The 23,145-nt window shown below is 38.6% G+C and overlaps 1 protein-coding gene across 2 annotated transcripts in view; it reads left to right on the forward strand.

The window, feature by feature from the left end:
- LOC126262294 (chitin synthase chs-2) overlaps window positions 1-23,145 on the forward strand; it is a 380,478-nt gene that overhangs the window by 246,898 nt on the left and 110,435 nt on the right. For both annotated transcript variants that reach the window (XM_049958822.1, XM_049958823.1), the window contains exons 2-6: window positions 1,520-1,608; window positions 20,475-20,719; window positions 21,467-21,760; window positions 22,563-22,775; window positions 22,861-23,060. In XM_049958822.1, coding sequence (XP_049814779.1) covers window positions 1,526-1,608; window positions 20,475-20,719; window positions 21,467-21,760; window positions 22,563-22,775; window positions 22,861-23,060 — 1,035 coding nt within the window. In that variant the 5' untranslated portion in view covers window positions 1,520-1,525. The remainder of the gene's footprint in view (window positions 1-1,519; window positions 1,609-20,474; window positions 20,720-21,466; window positions 21,761-22,562; window positions 22,776-22,860; window positions 23,061-23,145) is intronic.

Here is a 23,145-nt window from a genome sequence, read left to right on the forward strand (position 1 = left end):
AAACCAAAAATTTTAGCACTGCTAATTGATATTACTAAAAATAAAACAACACCTATGATAGCCGAGACCAAACATATACCGATTAATAAGAACTAAAATACCGGTATCGGTTTTTCCCATTCCTACCTCTGACCGATGTTCACTGCAGCGTTCTCTTGACCATAGATGCCGGTCTCCGAAATCGGAATCGCTACGTCATTTGCAAGCAGCTCCTCAGTTAATTAATACGTTTCACAATAACCGCTACCAGATACAATTTTTGACATCTTATTTATATGTTATTTTCGCAACATATTTTGAGGTATAACGCATCCGCTGGCTGTCATGACCACACAAAAACGTTTAGATTAATTGTGCAATGATTTTCTTTATGATGTGGTTTGAGCTTCGGACTGCCACGAGACAAAGAGAAGCATATTTCTGAGAAAACATGTCTTCTTTCACTGGTCTGCTTGAATACGAGTATTTCAAACTGAGCTGCACGCTGTCGGTTGAAGTGACAGGCCGAACGTACTATTCGTTTGATTTCAACATTCCTTCGGCGCCACGACTTTTGAGTATCGCGCAGCGTTCACCACTAGTTGTCTGTTGAATGCTCAGTCACACGTGGCTAAAGAGCGAACGCTAACTGCACAGATTGGTCTCTCAGACGTGGACTTATTCCTGAATTTGAAGTAACCTCTGCGTGGTCATAGTCTTCCTTCTGTGGATAAGTATATCGTTGGTATCACCGGAGCCATTCTACAGAACAACACGAATGGTGTCTTGCGTAATGCTTCCCATCAATTAATTTTTATTTTATTTGTTTTATTTATCTATCATCTTTCGTGGGACCATATGAACCAAAGCTACATGGAATGAATCACTACACAATTTACAGAATGCTGATTAGAAAAGTTATTAACAAAAGAACCAAAGAATTAATAAAACAATGAAAAAATTGCAAGAGATTGTACGAATAAATGAAGCATCACAGAGAAATGTTCTCACCTACTGGGAGGAAGTCCTATGCAGAACAGAAGGAGTGTGCTTCAGGGAAACTCCTCGACTTAAGACTTCAAGGCTTGAAGTTTATCACTATTGAAAGTGAAAGCTGCTGAATATTGCACACATTTCCGTACAATGCTTAAGAAAGTGTTATCCAAGCGTAGATCTTACTTCCTTCTAGCGTTCACAGAACGAATGTTTCAGTTTCATCCGAAGGAGTTACTGTTGGTAACAATGAATCCCACGACGGAGAACAGATTAGACGAAACTCGCGAACTGCAACTGCAGATCTGTCAGGTCGCTAGGCCATTGAGGGCCAGAAGGGCTAAAATGAACATTTTCAAAAAGACGCTTTAAAATAAATATGTAGATAAACAAAAAATTATGTGCCTTGTCTGTGAAGTCACACGCGCACCGGTATTTGTTAATTTAAACACTCAGTCAATGTCAACTAATCGTACTGCTTTAGATAGCTCCTCTCTTGTCTGATTGTACCGTTGTATCACTGGGTGATATTTTGCCGTTGTTACAGGCGGCCATGGCGGCGGTGAAAGGAAACGACATGAGCGACGACAACTTCTCCGACGATGACGACGAGACCACCCCCCTGTACGGCGGAAGGTGAGTACCTACAAGTCTGGCTAGAGTGGCGACATTACGCTCCGGGAACAGATTGGCTTAGAGAAGAAGCCCACGGTCACTGAAACGACGTCCAAAACAGACCAAGGCAATCGGATATAATGCAAATCATCAAATGGTTCAAATGGCTCTGAGCACTATATGACTTAACAGCTATGGTCATCAGTCCCCTAGAACTTAGAACTACTTAAACGTAACTAACCTAAGGACAGCACACAACACCCAGTCATCACGAGCCAGAGAAAATCCCTGACCCCTCCGGGAATCGAACCCGGGAACCCGGGCGCGGGAAGCGAGAACGCTACCTGCAAATCATCGCAGCTCTTGTCTGATGCCTTCGTTTTACTGGCTGTCTGGTAAAGTACGACCTTTCACTTTCCATAGGAACTTCACTTAAGCTGCATGTAGGCTATATTTGAGTTTTCCTTCTCAGATGAGATCCAGTTTATACACATTCGTACGGTTCTGGAGACACTACCGTCATCCAATAGAACTTTAGCAATATTTTCTTTCTTGTCTTATACTGAAGATTTATTTCACCTCCACAGTTAAGTTCAGCAATCCCCTAATAGAGCAAAAAGGTAATTTAGAGACTGTGTTCAATGAGCGGGATTTGAAACAAAAATATAAAACACAATTGTGAAATCTTTCCGCTACGAAGTTTTATTACACAGTTGTAAGGTAAAGCGTAATCAAGCCGAACATTGAACACCACAGTGCTTTACTAACCACGATCCTGTCAAAAGTGGTACGCTCTTCCCTTTTCACATCATTTAATCATTTCCAGAGGCGAAAGAAACGATGAATGAAAGAACAAATTGTTAGATCGACCGAGGATGACATTCACCTTTTGAGTCACTGCCTCACAGCAACTGGGTAGTAAAGTTGCCATGACTCTAGATAAGGAAAAGTGTGGGGTCATCTGCATGGGTACTAAAATGAATCCCTTAAATTTCGGTAACACGATAAAGCACACAAATCTAAAGGCTGTCACTTCAAGTAAACACCTAGGGATTACAAGTACGAACAACTTAAATTAGAACTAATACATAAATTTGCTATGGGGAAAACGAACCAAAGACTGAGTTTTATTGGCAGAACACTTAGAAGATGCAACAGGTCTACTAAAGAGACTGCCTGCACTGCACTTGTCCGTCCTCTTCTGGAGTACTGCTGGCAGTATGGGATCTGTATCAGATAGGATTGGCGGAGGACATCGAAAAAGTTCAGAGAAGGGCAGTTCATTTTGAGTTATAAGGGAGAGAGTGTCACGGATATAATACGCAAATTGGGGTGGCAATCATTAAAAGAAAGGCGTTTTTCATTGCGGCAAAATATTTTAACGATATTTCAATCACCAACTTTCTCCTCTCAATGCGAAAACATTTTGTTGGCCCCAAACTACTCAGGGAGAAATGAACATCGTAATAAAATAAGAGAAATCAAAATTCGAACGGAAAGATTTAAGTGTTCGTTTTTTCCGCATGCTGTTCGAGACTGGAACGGTAGAGAAATAGTCTGAAGGTGATTCTATAAACCTTCAGCTGTTCACCCGTATGTGAATTGCAGAGTAGTTATGCAGATGTATACGAACTCGAAGGCTGGTTTAAACATCACAGGGCTTTACTAGGCAAGGTCATATTACAAGTGGTAGACGTTGCCTTTGAACTGACTAATCCAGCCAGTTATAAGGGAACTTACATTTTTACTTGGATTCCCAACCACAACGGAATTTGGTATTTTTCACATTAAGAAACACTGACAGAGGTGAAAGAATGAAAAGTGACTCATGAAAACTCTAGAATTAACCGAGGATCAAACGCAGGACCTATGGATCCGTAGTCTGGCACTTCCCCACTTTTTTTCCACTGAGCCACTGGGCCGAAATAAAGTAATAAGTAGGGCTTATAAACCACAGCAGAGTGACTCTGAAGTCGAAGGACTATTTATATATGGATAAAAATTGAGTCCGTAAAAAAAGAGTGGAAGTGAAAATGATTACTGACTTTGTCGATGTTTCTCACGGTTCATTCCTCGCTCGAGTTAAGTGAGGCTGGCCATTGTAGACCTTTCGGATCTTTTTCTGCCAAGTTGCAAAGCGAGCTCGGACGTGGGATGAGAGGATACCCAACTGAAGTGTTTGGCAGGGGATATCGGAGCCCGAACTTGTCTCGCGACGGTAAGAAATCATCGAAAACCTTGGTCAGACTGTCCCATAGTAACGTCGCTCAAAAATGTTTCTTTAATGTGTGTACACGCACCTTTTTGTGCGTAATATGAATGCAGTAGGCGGGTTCCTAGATATGTACTGGAGTACCCAAAAATTTAGTCATTTAGGCTGTAATGCATACGCAAGGAAAAAATTGAGGGAATTACGCAATTGGTGGGACGATGGAGGGAACACTGGCACGCTACACATTGAGCACAGCTGCTTTCTTCTTTCTTTAATTTTCTAGTTTGGCATCTGTTAGAACGTTCTCACTGACCGGAAAACGCCATATGTTATGATGCACACTTACAACTAAGTTACGTTCGCGTGAATTCTAACAGCTCGTTTCGGTTCAGGTATGGAGTGATAATACTGTAGGATCAGGTATTCGCTGACTGAATGGGTATTTGAAGCCAGTACATTCTTGTAAAATTGTCACAAGAGGGGGAACTCTCACGAACATATAAAACAGTTCTTTCATTATCAACTAGGTATGCTAGCTTTTTATTGTGATTGTGGCAAGGAGCACTGGCTGCCGAAATGGTAGACTACTAACACGTTGTATTGACTGAAAACGCAACTTATAGAAAATGTTGGCAGGGAAAGACTTAACTAGAGCGCGCAGATGTAAAGCCTTCATATCTATATTAGCGCTTTCTTTCCGTGAAAAATTAGTATGAAATTTAAAGGAGCAACAGTGGTTGAGTGAAACAGTGCAGTGGTCAGAAACATGGCCTGTATTCAGAAACAGGCACGTTCAAGATGCAATTTGACCATGGTGATTTGCAGGCTAATTTCTTCAACAAAACCGTGTTCAATCTCGCTGTAATTTCAAGTGAATAACGGTGTTTACTTCTCCATCACTGTGGCATTCTGAAATTGCATTAACGGACTTACTAAAACAGGTATACACTCGGAGTTTAGTATACAAACCAAGGTCGGCATTCCATAGAAAAAGAGGGAGAACGCAATTAAATTTGCAGTCTTCGATAATTCACGAATATCTGGCGAGGAAAGTTGGCCACAGGTATGCTTTGATTAGTGAAAGCGTTACTTGGAAGTGTTACCAAGTGTTCCTTTTCTGACCATGCGTCGGAATCACCAATGAAGTCCTTGCGTGATGCCTAAGTACCAGGCGTAGAACACGCGCAGGTTCTCGCGATGTGTTACGTTCGTTTTGCGATAACTCTTTTGAGCACATTTTACCCAAAGAAACTTACAGTTTTTAACATTCCATCCGCGCTAGCAACATTTGGTTTCGAGGCGCAACAGCGCAAAAAAGACTACTTTTTTCTACGTCAGATACGTACATAATCGTTTATGGATTTGGAACAGCACTTCCTTGGAGAGAGGCACAATGAATCATAATGATATGTGTGGTGAAATAGGAACCATGGACCATGGACCATGAACCATGGACCTTGCCGTTGGTGGGGAGGCTTGCGTGGCTCAGCGATACAGATGGCCGTACCGTAGGTGCAACCACAACGGAGGGGTATCTGTTGAGAGGCCAGACAAACATGTGGTTCCTGAAGACGGGCAGCAGCCTTTTCAGTAGTTGCAGGGGCAACAGTCTGGATGATTGACTGATCTGGCCTTGTAACATTAACCAAAACGGCCTTGCTGTGCTGGTACTGCGAACGGCTGAAAGCAAGGGGAAACTACAGCCGTAAATTTTCCCGAGGACATGCAGCTTTACTGTATGATTAAATGATGATGGCGTCCTCTTGGGTAAAATATTCCGGAGGTAAAATAGTCCCCCATTCGGATCTCCGGGCGGGGACTACTCAGGAAGATGTCGTTATCAGGAGAAAGAAAACTGGCGTTCCACGGATCGGAGCGTGGAATGTCAAATCCCTTAATCGGGCAGGTAGGCTAGAAAATTTAAAAAGAGAAATGGATAGCTTAAAGTTATATATAGTGGGAATTAGTGAAGTTCGGTGGCAGGAGGAACAAGACTTTTGGTCAGGTGATTACAGGGTTATAAATACAAAATCAAATAGGGGTAATGCAGGAGTAGGTTTAATAATGAATAAAAAAATAGGAGTGCGGGTTAGCTACTACAAACAGCATAGTGAACGCATTATTGTGGCCAAGATAGACACAAAGCCCATGCCTACTACAGTAGTACAAGTTTATATGCCAACTAGCTCTGCAGATGATGAAGAAATTGATGAAATGTATGACGAGATAAAAGAAATTATTCAGGTAGTGAAGGGAGACGAAAATTTAATAGTCATGGGTGACTGGAATTCGTCAGTAGGAAAAGGGAGAGAAGGAAACATAGTAGGTGAATATGAATTGGGGGGAAGAAATGAAAGAGGAAGCCGCCTTGTAGAATTTTGCACAGAGCATAACTAATCATAGCTAACACTTGGTTCAAGAATCATAAAAGAAGGTTGTATACCTGGAAGAATCCTGGAGATACTAAAAGGTATCAGATAGATTATATAATGGTAAGACAGAGATTTAGGAACCAGGTTTTAAATTGTAAGACATTTCCAGGGGCAGATGTGGATTCTGACCACAATCTATTGGTTATGAACTGCAGATTGAAACTGAAGAAACTGCAAAAAGGTGGGAATTTAAGGAGATGGGACCTGGATAAACTGAAAGAACCAGACGTTGTAGAGAGTTTCAGGGAGAGCATAAGGGAACAATTGACAGGAATGGGGGAAAGAAATACAGTAGAAGAAGAATGGGTAGCTCTGAGGGATGAAGTGGTGAAGGCAGCAGACGATCAAGTAGGTAAAAAGACGAGGGCTAATAGAAATCCTTGGGTAACAGAAGAAATATTGAATTTAATTGATGAAAGGAGAAAATATAAAAATGCAGTAAATGAAGCAGGCAAAAAGGAACACAAACGTCTCAAAAATGAGATTGACAGGAAGTGCAAAATGGCTAAGCAGGGGTGGCTAAAGGACAAATGTAAGGATGTAGAGGCTTGTCTCACTAGGGGTAAGATAGATACTGCCTACAGGAAAATTAGAGAGACCTTTGGAGAGAAGAGAACCACTTGTATGAATATCAAGAGCTCAGATGGCAACCCAGTTCTAAGCAAAGAAGGGAAGGCAGAAAGGTGGAAGGAGTATATAGAGGGTTTATACAAGGGCGATGTACTTGGGGACAATATTATGGAAATGGAAGAGGATGTAGATGGAGATGAAATGGGAGATAAGATACTGCGTGAAGAGTTTGACAGAGCACTGAAAGACCTGAGTCGAAACAAGGCCCCGGGAGTAGGCAACATTCCATTAGAACTACTGATGGCCTTGGGAGAGCCAGTCATGACAAAACTCTACCATCTGGTGAGCAAGATGTATGAGACAGGTGAAATACCCTCAGACTTCAAGAAGAATATAATAATTCCAATCCCAAAGAAAGCAGGTGTTGACAGATGTGAAAATTACCGAACTATCAGTTTAATAAGTCACAGCTGCAAAATACTAACGCGAATTCTTTACAGACGAATGGAAAAACTGGTAGAAGCGAACCTCGGGGAAGATCAGTTTGGATTCCGTAGAAATGTTGGAACACGTGAGGCAATACCAACCTTACGACGTATCTTAGAAGAAAGATTAAGAAAAGGCAAACCTACGTTTCTAGCATTTGTAGACTTAGAGAAAGCTTTTGACAACGTTAACTGGAATACTCTCTTTCAAATTCTGAAGGTGGCAGGGGTAAAATGCAGGGAGCGAAAGGCTATTTACAATTTGTACAGAAACCAGATGGCAGTTATAAGAGTCGAGGGGCATGAAAGGGAAACAGTGGTTGGGAAAGGAGTGAGACAGGGTTGTAGCCTCTCCCCGATGTTATTCAATCTGTATATTGAGCAAGCAGTAAAGGAAACAAAAGAAAAATTCGGAGTAGGTATTAAAATTCATGGAGAAGAAGTATAAACTTTGAGGTTCGCCGATGACATTGTAATTCTGTCAGAGACAGCAAAGGACTTGGAAGAGCAGTTGAACGGAATGGACAGTGTCTTGAAAGGAGGATATAAGATGAACAGCAACAAAAGCAAAACGAGGATAATGGAATGTAGTCAAATTAAATCGGGTGATGCTGAGGGAATTAGATTAGGAAATGAGACACTTAAAGTAGTAAAGGAGTTTTGCTATTTAGGGAGTAAAATAACTGATGATGGTCGAAGCAGAGACGATATAAAATGTAGACTGGCAATGGCAAGGAAATCGTTTCTGAAGAAGAGAAATTTGTTAACATCGAGTATAGATTTAAGTGTCAGGAAGTCGTTTCTGAAAGTATTTGTATGGAGTGTAGCCATGTATGGAAGTGAAACATGGACGATAACCAGTTTGGACAAGAAGAGAATAGAAGTTTTCGAAATGTGGTGCTGCAGAAGAATGCTGAAGATAAGGTGGGTAGATCATGTAACTAATGAGGAGGTATTGAATAGGATTGGGGAGAAGAGAAGTTTGTGGCACAATTTGACTAGAAGAAGGGATCGGTTGGTAGGACATTGTTTTGAGGCATCAAGGGATCACAAATTTAGCATTGGAGGGCAGCGTGGAGGGTAAAAATCGTAGAGGGAGACCAAGACATGAATACTCTAAGCAGATTCAGAAGGATGTAGGTTGTAGTAGGTACTGGGAGATGAAGAAGCTTGCACAGGATAGAGTAGCATGGAGAGCTGCATCAAACCAGTCTCAGGACTGAAGACCACAACAACAACAACAGTAACGAGTGTGAGGTACTCCACATGAGTACTAAAACGAATCCGTTAAATTTCGGTTGCGCGAAAAACACCTAAATTTAAATGTTGTCGATTCAACTAAATACCTAGGGATTACATTACGAACAACTTAAATTGGAACCTTCACAGAAAATGTGGGGAAGGCGAACTATAGACTGCCCTGTATTATCAGAACACTTAGAAGATGTAACAGACCTACTAAAGAGTCTGCCTACACTACGCTTGACAGACCTCTCCTGAGTAGTATTGCTGCGCGGTATGGGATCTCTACCAGATAGTGGATATCGGAAAAGTTCAAACAAGGGCAGCTCATTTGATATTACAGCGGAGAGTGTGTCAGCTGTGATATGAGAGTTGCAATCACTTAAAAATAGGAATTTTTCGATCCAGTGAAATATTTTCATGAAATTTCAGTCACAAACTTCCCCCTGCGAATGCGAAAATATTTTGTTACTCTCACCTACATAGAAGACATAATCACCGTCATAAAACAAGAGAACTCAGAGCTCTCACAGAAAAATTTTGGTATCCGCTTTTTCCATGTGCTACTCGAGAGCGGAATGGAAGGGAAATAGTTCGAAAGTGTTCGATCAACATTCAGCCAAGTGAATTGTGGAGTAGTTTTGTAGATGTACTCTCTCTCTCTCTCTCTCTCTCTCTCTCTCTCTCCCTCTCTCTCCCCGTCTGAACAGACCTCGAAAGGCCCAACAGTACCAACCGGGCAATCACTGGATGCGGATATGGAGGGCCATGCGGTCAGCACACTGCACTCCCGGCCGTTGTCAGTTTACGGCACTAAAGCTGCTACTCCTTAGTCAAGTAACTACTCGATTGGTCTCACAAGGGTTGAGTGCACCCTGCTTGCCAACAGCATTCAGCACACTGGACAGTCACCATCCAAGTGCTAACCAAACCCGAAAGTGCTTAACTTCAGTAATCTGATGGTAACCGGTGTAACCACTCCAGCGACGTCGTCGGCATGTAGATTAGAGTTAGGCAACACGATTCTTTTTCTCGATTCGATTCCTACGATTCAATCTCACATAGCGAATCGATTCCTACGATTCATTCTAGTCTGCGATGGCACGATTCTTACGGAATGCAAAAAGTTCTACATCGTACTCACAGATGGCAGGACATGTCTGAAATTGTCAATGGGGTTAGAATCGAACTGTGTCATGATAAGATATGCCAGAAATAGTTTATTTATGAGTAAATATGCATATGACGTTACAAGTGTGATTCTCGATTTATACGTGTAATGCCTTAATTGATGAAAGGTCACGTTTGATTTGATTGCATCTATTGTTTTATTTCAGTATGCCAGGAAAGAGGAGTCTGTTTGTGCGAAAGGTGGTGCAAAATTACGTGGTATGCCAGTTTGGTTGTGTGGCTTGAACGTATCTAACTACAGACGTCTGTTTTATAGTAACAAAATCTAGCAGTGAGGCAGACGTGGTTTGGCTCATATCATCCTATGTTTTTCTGTGCTAAGATGTCTTTCCAAGTCCACATCACCCTTGTAATTCATAACGCAGCTGACAGCCCTCCCACACAGCAAATTTAGCTTAACTTTAATTTCTTCTAAATACAAAGCATACGTATTTTGCATGAGAACTTGCAACTGTCACTACTATTTACGTGAGAAGACGACATACTTCTAAACACTAAACAGTAGGATTCAATCGTATACAGTGACATTACTTCACTAAAATTTAATATGAATCTGAACACGATAATTTTCGAAAACTCGAACATGAAATTATTAATTAAAAAGCTTTTGTTTAAAGATGGTATTACACGGCGATCCGCCAAGAAAGGTATTGGTTAGAGAGCCTATATTCTCTCTATGTATGCTCTGTAATATTGGTCGAGTGTGACAGCCATTTAGTGGCAGCACTGGTGGAACTAACAGCATTAGCAAACTAGCAGTGAAGTAATGTCGATGTATACGATTGTATCGCACACTTCAGAAGTATGTCGTCTTCTCACATAAATAGTAGTGGCAGAAGCAAGTTCTCAGAATAAATTAAAAGCAAAATACCTATGCTTTGTATTTCGACGAAACAAAAGTTAAGCAAAATTTGCAGTGTGTGAGGGCTGACAGCTGCTTTATTATGAAATATAATCCCAGATTTAAAAAGCAAGCGTTTCTGTCAACAAATTCGTACAACAAAGCAAAACAGTCTGTTATACAAAAAGCTGCAGTATTAAGAACATCCAGCGATGATGAGGCAAAACAGCCTGAAGAACAGGAACAATCAGCAGACACGGAGGAAGATTTATTTTGGGAAGATTTTTACTCCAATGTTCAACGCTCTTCGAGTCAAACTATTACACCCATGACGTCTACAATAATACAATTGGACAAGTATATCGAAATTCAGCCTTTAGGAAGAAAGGCAGACCCTTTTAGATGGTGGAGTGAACCCGAGACTGTACCAGCTCATTGTTAAGACGCTTGTGTGTGGTGGAGAGCTCAGTTCCTTGTGAGTGTCTTTTTTCAAGGGCTGGAAATACTCTCACGTCTAACATCGAGGGAATTAAGAAAGATAATGTTTTTGAACTATAATTTATAAACTGTGTTGTGTGTGTGTGTGTAGAACTTTTTCGCGAACTGAGCCTGAACTGTATATGTTTGTGACAATACTTGCTTTGAACTGTGTTTAGACAAGAAACTTTGATACAATTATGCAAGTAATCAGTAATCTAATGCTGTAATGTGCATATTACTCTTGTTATTACCATAATGTGTCGAAGACCGAGCTTACCTCTGTTTCTTTTTGTAGAATCGTATTTTTTGGTAGAAGCTACTTATTCAAATAAAGTTGAAAGCAAACAGTTAACTAAATATAAATTTTCATTTCCAAGATAGCAACGATCAGAGGAAACCATGTCTAACCTAAAACATATCTAGGATGATTGTTACTATTGGATGTACGGTAAGTCCACGTGTTCGTATTCGGCTAATGTTATACCGCCATCTCACAAAATTTTGATACACCTCTACTGTAACATCCAATAGTAACAAAGATTTGCAGCCGCGCGCGTTGGTCTCGCGGTTCTAGGCGCGCTGTCTGGAACCGTGCGACTGCTACGGTCGCAGGTTCGAATCCTGCCTCGGGCATGGATGTGTGTGATGTGCTTAGTTTAGTTAGGTTTAACTAGTTCTAAGTTCTAGGGGACTGATGACCACAGCAGTTGAGTCCCATAGGGCTCAGAGCCATTTGAACCATTTTTGAAAGATTTGCGAAATTGCGATATAAAATACTTATTGCGTAAAATCGAGTTTTTTAGGAAACACACCAACATAGATAAACTTAAAAATCAAAATTCGTATCTAAATATAAAATTTTATCCAAACTGTTAAAGCCGTTCCCAAGAAACACGAAATTCGCGTTTTTATTTAAATAATTATTTTGTGTAAAATCGCGTGCTGTAAGGAAAGACACCTATATACAAATAAACATAAAAACCAAAACCTTAACTACATTCAACACGTACTAACAAAGTTTTACGAGATGGCGTTATAAAAACATGTGAAATAGCGTTTTTATAATATAAAATTGTGTTTTTACGAATGGAACTATGTAGGATATATATATTGTAAAATTGACTTTTTACGAAAGAATGGAATTATGTAGGTGAACTCAAAAAGCAAAAACCAGTCTAAATACAAAATTTCATCCAAATTGTTAGGGCCGTTTTCGAGATACGCGAAATATAATACATAAAGTGCTATTGCTCGTGTGTAAAGAAGGCGTGTGTGTTTTGCATTGCATCTGCAACAAATGAGACGTACATATTTATTCATCATACTTGGATTTCTTGATTTTAATCGTGTGTATTGGGAGCTGTGTACTCGCTGCATATCGTTTCTGTCATCACTAGTTCGTGTATTACTCGCGCAAACTAAGCTGACGTCGGCGCGGTGGCTGATGGTAGCGATAGTAAATGGAAAATGCCTTTATGCTCGTTCCCTTCAGCCACCGCCAAGTGTCAGCATGGTTTTCACGATGAGTAATATTAGGGCCCACGAACTTCGTTGGTTCGTTAACGAGCTTCCTTTGTTCACTTCACACGCATCCTCCATTAGACTGCCGTCTGGCGGTCGTAATCATTCGGCACGATTCGGAAGTTGCCTTATAGCGTACTAAGAATCGCTGAATCGTTGGAACTTGGAATCGTCACGACTCGGAAACGCACAATCGTTCTTACGGTTCTTTTGAACGACGATTCGTCCGTATCACGATTTGATTCTTTATTTAGAGTCGTTCAAATGAACGACTCATTCACGAATCGCCACAACTCTAATGTAGATGTACTGGCTTTTATCAATGACTCGTGAAAATATGGAGCTTCTGTTTCACATCTTTGTTAAGTATTCATTTCGCACTATCCGTTAATTTATACAAATTTCATTATTCTCTAACGAAAAATATACTGTAGGAAACCCAAGCAGACAAAAAATAGAAGAAGAGAAAGAGACAGAGAGAAAATTTCTATATGGGCTTTTCCACAACGACTTCTGATTTCAAAATTCTGAACATAAGGAATTTTAGTTCAGATGGCTCTAAGCACTATGGGACTTAACATCTGAGGTTATCAGACCCCTAAATTTAGAAATACTTAAGGGGCTCCGGAACGCCCTATACTTGCAATGTTAAAATAACGCTTATAAATTACATCTTTCCTCACAAAGTATTTGAGGTAGGAAGTTGAACTTTTTACAGATTATTTATTGGAATATGGGCTACAACTTAACAGAGGGATTTTACAAAATTTTAGTTCAGTTATTAAAGATGATTTTTTTTCAATTGTAATGAAAATTCACAACTTTTTTTGCAATTTTTTATTTATATATTCAAAAATATACAGTTTTTTGGAAAAAGGCTGTGTTAAATTATGCAGAAGGTACTGTGTAACATTTACTGAAAGTTTGAAACAAATATGTTTGGAAGATCCTTAGAAAACATGTAATTAGTATGAGAAAATAAAAGTTTTGGGAATCGAGCGACAAAGATTGGATTAACTTTTTAGTGCATTCCAGGTCCATAGGATGGATTATCTTCATCCTCTGCAAACTCCTCCTCCAGCTTCCTCTTGTTCCTCCTCCTGTTTACTCTTGCTTGTATTTCTAGACTATATACAGCCCTGTCTGCAGCCCGAAGGCGTTCCTTGTCTAAAGCAAGCATCACTCGTACCATGTTAGAACCTATCTTCATTCCCATATTTCTAAATACCTTGCACCTTACAATGTTGCCATCATTGAAAGTCGCAACAGCATCATACACACCAAAGTGAAGTATTTCTATTCCAAGAAATACAGTCTTGGGGATTCTCGACCATATAACACTATTTACACTTTCATTGGGGTTTTGAGTTTTTCCGTGAATACACTTTTTCAACAGTTCAGGTGCTGCTAAGTCTCTGAAAACAAGGTTAGCCACAACACATACTTTATCTCACATCACTAAAATGTACCTGATGAACACGGACGTTCATAATAACACCATTTTACAGCAGTTTAACAGCGCCACAGTGGGTCACGCCCATGTAGAACACATCTCAAAAAAAATTTAAAAATAGTTGTAGTCTTCGGAATTGAATAAATTATATATCTATTAAAAGGTAATAGTCTGCAGATTCAGAAAACGCAAAAAAGTAAAAATTGAACTTTTCATGATTTTGAGCCTTTCCGGAGCCCCTTAAACCTAACTAACCTAAGGACGTCACACACATCCATGCTCGAGGCAGGATTCGAACCTGCGACCGTAGCAGCCGCGTGGTTCCGGACTAGAACCGCTCGACCACAGCGGCCGGCAAATTTTAGTTGGAAACTACGCCACAAATAACAATATGTCACAGTTTTGTTGTTTATCGGTCACTGTTTCGGCTCAAATCATCCCTGACTCCTCATCCCTCTTCCAACTTATACACGCATAAAATAGCCTGCTGAATATTAGCTTGACTGAAGAACTGCATGGAATCTTTACAGCTGCTCGACAATGACACTATGTGGATTGGACAAAAATTAAACGGCAACTACCTGTACAAGTGGGCATCAGCCTACACTGTTAAATAAATGTGGTGATTTATCAAAGTAAACAGGAGTATAACTATGGGTCCCATTATTAATGACTTATTTTATCACTAGCTGCTTGTTCACATAGTACATTCTACTTTTCACTGTTGTGACATCGAAGCTCAAATTAGACAGTGTATCTAGATTTCACGGTAAGAAGCTACCATGGAGCACTGCTGCTTGTGACACAATATGCTATTTCCTTGGGCTCGTATCGTGACATGGTCCCTAATTTATACTGTTTTTATTTTCTTGTCCATCATTAAGTAAACTGATGCAGTCAGTGCTGTTTTTTATATACACGCATACAGATAACATAAGAGCATGATAAGACATATTAGTATAAATGGGCGATACATAACACATATAAAACAGATAGTTTCCACATCAAAACTCCGTCTCAAAATCTGGCAGAAAACCCAAAGAAAGTCTGGTAGTATGTAAAGCATACCACTGGCAAGAAACAGTCAATACCTTCACTGCGCGATAACAATGACGATGTTACTGATGACATGCGGAAGAGAAGTGGGGGTGGGGGTGGGGTTGGGGGGGGGGAGGAAACATACCTGGGTGAAGCCGTGGGTTTTACGACGACACGATAAAAGCATTCAACAAAACTTGGTATGTGAGCTTATAGTGGAGGAAGAGAAGTAGGGGGGGGGGGGGGGGGAACATATCTGGGTGAAGCCGTGGGTTTCACGACGACACAATAAAAGCATTCAACAAAACTTGGTATGTGAGCTTATAGTGGAGGATGTCAAGTCGTACATCAATTACTTAAGAATGGATGAGCATACATTTCTGTATGTGCTCAGTGAAGTGTATCCTCATATCACAAAGCACAATATTCACTTAAGAACTGCTACATCTGCCGAAGACAGGCTCACTGTAACACTCCGATTCCATACTTAGAAATCATACACAACCGCTCGCTCGTTGAAAAATCTACATCCAAAGTTGCACACGTCACACCAATATCCAAGAAAAGAAATAGTAGTAATCAGCTAAATTACAGACTCAGATCACTAACGTCAATTTGCAGTAGGATTTCGTAACATGTAAAGTACTCGAACATTATGAATCACCTTGAAGAAAACGATTTTTTCACAAATAGCCAACACAGATTCAGAAAATATCGTTCCTGAGAAACGCAACTAGCTACTTAGTTTCATGAAGTAATGAGTGCTACCGACAGGGGACATCAAATTAATTCCAAATTTTTAGATTTCCAGAATGCTTCTGACACCATTCCTTGCAAGCAACTTCTAATTATATTGCGTGTCTATGGAGAATCATCTCAGCTGTGTGACTCGATTCGTTATTTCCTGTCAGAAAGATCACAGTTCGTAATAATGATGGACAGTCATTGAGTAAAACAGAAGTAATACCTTGCTTTTCTCAAGGAAGTGTTATTGGCCCTTTGTTGTTCCTGATCTATATAAATGATATAGAAGACAATCTGAGAACAGTCCTCTTAGATTGTTTGCAGATGATGCTGTCATTTACCAACATGTAAAGTCATCAGATGGTCAAAACGAATTGCAAAATGATTTGGACAAGATGTCTACATGGTGCAAAAAGTGTCAATTAGCTCTAAATCATGAAAAGTGTGAACTCATCCACACAAGTACTATATAGAATACACTAAATTTTGGTTAAAAGATAAATCACACAAATCTAAACTCTGTAAACTCAGCTACTTAGGGATTACAGTTATGACTAACTTAAATTGGAAAAATCACATTGATAACGTCGTAGGCAAAGCAAACCAAAGACTGTGATTTATTGGCAAATAATGTAACAGGTCTGCTAAAGAGACTATGTACATAACACTCATCTGCCCTATTCCGGAACATTGCTCAGTGTGGAATCCACATCAGACAGGATTCATGGAGGAGTGGAGGACATAGAGAAAGTTCAGAGAAGGGTAGTTTATTTTGTATTATCTGAAATGGAGGAGAGAGTGCCACAGATATGACACATAAATTAGGGTGACAGTCATTAAAATGAAGTTGTTTTTTTTTTTTTTTTTTTTTTTTTTTTTTTTTTTTTTTTTTTTTTTTTTCTCCCCTCCTGCTGCTGCTGCTGCAGGACTGTCTCATGAAATTTCAATCACAAACCTTCTCCTTAGAGTGTGTAAACATTTTGTTGGTGTTCCTTTACACAGTCTTTACATGTGCTGTTGGAGAGTGGAACAGTAGAAACTAGCTTTGATGTGGTTCGATGAAACCTCCACCAGGCACTTGACTGTGAATTGAAGAATAATCATGTAGATGTGTTAATAGATGGTTTTCTTTGAGGTATTTCATAATGTTCGAACACAGTATATGTTCTAAACTCTTACCACAAATTGTTGTCGGTGATGTGGGTCTAACTATGTAATATTGACTTTTGTAATGCCTCAGATGATCTCTGAGGTCTCTACAACAATAAAAATCAATCAATCAGTATTTCATTTGATTACTTCAATTTCTTTCTTGTATATTGGTGTGGGCTGTGCTACTTTCCTGTCCTTATGCATAGATATTTTGTCAATTGAGCAGCTATATATGAGTATTGAATATGGAACTATTACATTAGCATACCCTGTAAAGAAACTAGTTGGTATACAGTCTGGACTGGAAGACTTACCTTTTTTAAGTAATTGAGTTGTTTCACTACACAGTCTGCACTTATTTCTAAGCTACTCGTGTTGGCAGCTGTTCTTAATTTGAAATCTGGAATATTTGCTGCATCATCTTTAGTGAAGGAAGTCTGGAAAACCATGTTTAGTAACACTGCTTTAATGGTGCTGTCATCGATATTTGATAACGTTACCATTGATATCACACAGTGAAGGTACTGATTGTTTGTTACCCCTGGTGCACTTTATATATGACCAAAATTACGAGACAGAGTTTCAGTGTGGAATCAATTAAAGGCATCTCACATTGAAGTCCATTCTAACCTTCTGTAAAACATCAGCAATCTTATGATTTTCCCATCTTTTAAATCTGGCATGGTTTTTGTTGCTTCTGAAACAGTGTCCTTACCTGTTTTTTGTGACATGAAAGCTCTGTTCTGTCCCTTATAAATTTACTTGGTATGAATTTCTCAACTGTAGCCAATACTAGTTACCTAAATTAAACCACACCTACTCTGTGCTTACATAGTTGGTCTGGAAGGAATGGAGACTGTCTCTTCAGAAGCCATCAAGTAGATTTTTATCTGCTATTTTCAGTTGGTATATTTTGCATTTATTTTTAGTGGATTTGGATGTTATGGTATTTAGTCTCCCTATAACAACCTTATGGTCACTAACCCCGTATCTGCCTTGTTATTTGTTCAGGACTGTACGTTGCCAAGAGGTCTAGTATGTTATTTCAACCATATAGGACTACACTTTGTGTGAGCTTCTGAACTAAATGATCAAAATAATTTTTGGATGCTGTATTTAGTACAATTTAATGTCTACCAACAACTTTAAACATTATTTTTGCCAACATGTCAATGGGAGATTGAAGTCACTGAGAGTCAAATTTTGCTTGAACCTTTCAGCAACTATATAATCTGAATTGAAGGGTCGGTAAAAGGAACCAATTATTAATTTATTCCAGTTGTGAAGTATAATGTCTACACATACTAAGTTGTGGCCACTGTCTATTTCAATTTCACTACAATATAAATTACTTTCAACAGTAACAAACATGCCAACATCAACTGAATTTAACCTATTCTTTCTGAATACCATCAGGTCCTTGGTAAAAACTTCAGTTGAACTCATTTCCAGCTTTAGTCAGCTTTCACTGCCTATGACTATTTCTGCTTCAGTACTTCCTATGTGTGCCGGCCGAAGTGGCCGTGCGGTTAAAGGCGCTGCAGTCTGGAACCGCAAGACCGCTACGGTCGCAGGTTCGAATCCTGCCTCGGGCATGGATGTTTGTGATGTCCTTAGGTTAGTTAGGTTTAACTAGTTCTAAGTTCTAGGGGACTAATGACCTCAGCAGTTGAGTCCCATAGTGCTCAGAGCCATTTGAACCATTTGAACTTCCTATGTGTGCCTAGAGCCCTGGTTCTTTCCCAACACAACTACTAACAATTTACAAGCATAAAACCAATGTTTCCTGGCTCTACCTTTGATCTGTATTTTCCATGAACCCTCTGAGACCAAATCCCTGTTTTTACACTTCCAAAACCATCCAACCCGAAAAAACCACGTAATCCACTCCACACAGCACCACTACACATGTAGCTGCTTCCTATTTGTAATGGATCCCTGATCGTCTGTGGACTCCTGTCTTTCGTCTCCTTCTTTCTGGAAACAGAGGCAATGATCCAAGACAGTTGTAATATACCATGCAAACAGGCAAGAAGCTTTTGCCTTGCTTACTCATCTGCCTTTAGCAGTAATGTAATAAATGGAAAATATAATCCACCACTAACTTTCAAGATCTTGTTCTTTCTCTAGTAGAAGTACACACATTCATGCATACAGCAACATATATAGCCAAACGCACACACCCATGGCCACAGAAACAAAGAAAGGGTGTCCTTCTACTAGAAAAACAGCAAGGCCTAAAAAAAAAAAGCTCAACTTTTGGGGGCAACACTATTACAAATTGAATTGACTAGCCATAATGCACAAACTGACTTTAAAGTTTCAATTTTTCAGTGCCTCTCTTATAATTTGTAAACTTCACGTAAGGTCTGCTGAGTCCCTAGGTGCCTAGCTGGGTATCACCCTTGGGAGTTGTTCTCATATTGAATCTTTTAGTATGTGGTGAAGCAACTACTATCAGTGAAATTTCCGACAAATTAAAATTGTATGACAGACAATGGAACCAATCCCAGTTCCTTGCCTTTTACAGAGAGTTCATTCTGAATATATCCCCACCCCCTCTGACTGTGGATAAACCATTTCACCAACATATCCTTTCAGCCAGAAGTACTAGTCCAACAGGGTATGCTGGAGAACTTTTGTGCAGTTTGGAATGTAGATAATAGGATTCTCATAATGGATTCTGTGAAGGTGGGTTGTGACTCTGCCTGTGTAACTTAAATCAGTAAGAGTGTTTTCCACAAATGGCAGTATTCTGGATCTGAGTCCCAGGCTAATACACAGTTTTCTTCTGTTAGGAAGTTTCAGGTTTTAAAACTGACTGTGAGTAAACTGATATGTACTTAAAATTCACCCTTTACGTTCTTGTTTTGGAGAAGGTGATCATCCCAATTATGTTTTGTCACTGATCCCTTAATTATCAATGTTTTGGTTATATTATCAAGATAGGATTCTTTTTTGTTTCTTCTTAACACAGCACATGTCATGTGATCTAACTTATGGAGCAGATGGGGCTACTTAGATATCTATACCCTTATATCTATGTTTATACATGTATTTATTAAAATAAGATTCTATAGTTTAATAATAATGAATATACATAATATGATTTATGTGTAATCTTTTCAAAAGATGAATTGTTCTCATTAAAACGATTAAGAAGCTTTTATGCACTTTAAGATCTCAACAAGTTTCTAGAAAAAATAGTTGCAGTAAAAGTGTATAATATTAGCCATTTAAAGATGTTTTGCATGTGATTCATATTAGAACACAAAGTAAAAATGTGTTATTCTGTTAGTTTTGTCAAAGATATACTTAAAATTAGCAGTCTACAAAGTTTTGTTAATAAGACAATGTAATTTTAAAACTTAAATGACACTGTTTAGGATATGTAAAACCCTTGCCAAAAAATTAACATTAAAAGCTAATGCACTATATCTACAAATTAGAATGTGTATTTTTCCATTCAAGTACAATGTGTTTTTTTTTCTTTCTCAGTAGTAATGAAATTACTGTTTTATTTCAGCCAGAGAACCCAAGTTGAGACAAAAGGATGGGATGTCTTCCGCAATCCACCACCAAAGATGGACAGTGGTTCTATGGCAAACCAGAAATGTCTCGAAATTACTGTTCAAATGCTCAAAATTGTAGCCTATTTGCTAACCTTCATTATTGTCTTGGGATCAGGGGTGATAGCAAAGGGTACTACTCTATTCATGACATCACAGTTGCGCAAGGACAAAGAGATACTCTACTGCAACAGGGATCTAGGTAAGTTAACACTATCACATAGAAAGGTTCATATTAAAGATATTTTACTTAAATGAAATGTAACTATAGTGGAAAGAATATGGCTCTTTCCATGTGTGAGGAAACCCCAATAGAAGAAATGAGAGGAATTTTCGTGCAGACTATGCCCCTTTTACCAGGATTTAGAATGAAGGTCTTCATTCTGTGGCTAATGTTTTCTGTAAACTCTCATTATATGAAAAGCAAGAATTTTGATAATTATATAGATTAAAAAGAAAATTAGAAACATACCTGATTTGGTACACCTTCCCCAATGTATCTGATGTTTAGATTCAAACAATGAAGATTCCATTTAGCTCAAAATAAGTAATAACATTTATTGTAAAAATTCTTCTTTTCTTATGGCATAATGATAAATATTACTATATGATAGATACTAGAGTACTCAAGTAGGTATTTTCTTCCAAGTAAGAGATAAACTGTTGTTATCAAAAATAGCTGTCAAGCAGCAACTTTTATTGACGCAGAAGCTATTCTGATATTTTTGCTTTAAATTTTGCTTCAATAATTACTAATAGTTTATAGCAGTTCAGTGACAGTTAATTATGATCACTTTTCATACAGTTGCTCATTTTTGTCAATTTATACCTTGAACTGTTCCACATCCCAGAGGGCTGTCTCCCATGTTGGGATTTACAGAACATCATGACTGAATGAATTAATTATAACTGAGTTATTCAATTTTCTTTTCTTTCTTTCTTTTTACAGGAAGGGAAAAGCAATTCAAGGCCACACTCCCAGATGAAGAACGAGTAGCATGGATGTGGTGCATAATGATAGCCTATTTGGTGCCTGAAGTGGGTTCATTTATTCGTTCCGCTAGAATTTGTTTTTTCAAATCCAGCAAAAAGCCTACAGTCCCAGAATTCTTAATTGTTTTTGTCATGGAAAGTTTACATGCTGTTGGAATGGCTATCTTGTTATTTTGTGTGCTTCCAAATCTCGATGTTATTAAAGGAGCCATGCTTACTAACTGTGTGTGTTTTGTACCTGGCCTTCTTGGTAAGAATACTTAAAATTCTTTCATTTCTGTCTCTACTGAATTTTAGTTTTTGTAACTATTAAATATGATCTTAGAATTTCAGAAATAATGGAGAAACCATTTAGTCTAAACATGAAGAACTTTGCTGTAACAAGATATATTAATCAAAATTGATTTTTTATTTCAAGTTTATACACATTATTAAATGCTAATATATTGACAGGATTTAGATGCAAGTTCTTCTGCAGCTTCACTGTAATTTTTACTAGACAAACATTATGAAATGAATGGAGTTATGAGAGGAAGATGAAGCAGATAGTACACTTCTGTTTAAATTGTTAAGATACCTGCAAAAGAAATAATTATATGTTACTCTCTGTCAGTCATCCCCTTTTCTTATTGAGTTAATGAATTTCATAATTTTATATTAATGAATCACAACACATTAGGCTTGATAACAAGAATTCATGCTTTGATAGTTTATATACTAAAATGGAGAAGTATAATGACAAGCATAGTATAACACAATTGACACATATTTTCTTGCAACAGACAGCTCATTAAAATTTTGTGTTACATGGCAAGATAAATAATAAATAAATAAAACTTGGCTACTTCAACAGTGACAACAAACCTGTGCTGTCTATGACCACTGATTAAAATGATGTATCAGGAAGCATTTTGAGTGAACAACATTTTTTATGTTTCATGAGTGCTGTACTATTTAATTTTTAATGTGACTTCTGTGAGTACAGTTAACTTCTAACTCTTTCCTATCTGCACAGCAACTATATTCTCACACTTTCCATTATTATATTCCAGGAATGCTATCGAGGAGCGGCAAGGAAAGCAAAAGATTCATCAAAGTTATAATTGATCTTGTTGCATTAGCTGCACAAGCAACTGGATTCATAGTGTGGCCCATGTTAGAAGGTGGTCAGAAACCCCAGCTATGGCTGATTCCAGTTTCTGTAATATTTATTTCTTGTGGATGGTGGGAGAACTATGTAGCCTTTACAAAAGATTCTCCCCTTGGTAATGCAGCTAAGCTAATACAAATTACTTTAATACGATGACAGTATTTGAATGAAATTGAAAGTTTTACTTTTTCTTTTGACAGGGTTTACAAAATCATTAGGCAAAATGATTGAAAGACTGAAAGAAACACGGTACTTCAGCTATGTTTTTATTTCTCTTTGGAAGATGATAGCATTTTTCTGTTCTGTAGTGTTCATATTGTTCCTCCAAGAAGAAAATGTTGATGGATTCTTTTCATTGGTTCCAAATGCCTTCGGTGCACACAAAATTCTTGTAACTGAGGTAATTGTGCTTTATGGGTGCCTAATAAAAGCACTATCATGTATCAGTAATAGTCTGACATAAACTAATATCTGTGAATGAGCCA

The sequence above is a fragment of the Schistocerca nitens genome, chromosome 6 (assembly GCF_023898315.1).
Source record: "Schistocerca nitens isolate TAMUIC-IGC-003100 chromosome 6, iqSchNite1.1, whole genome shotgun sequence".
Classification (NCBI taxonomy): Eukaryota; Metazoa; Arthropoda; class Insecta; order Orthoptera; family Acrididae; genus Schistocerca; species Schistocerca nitens.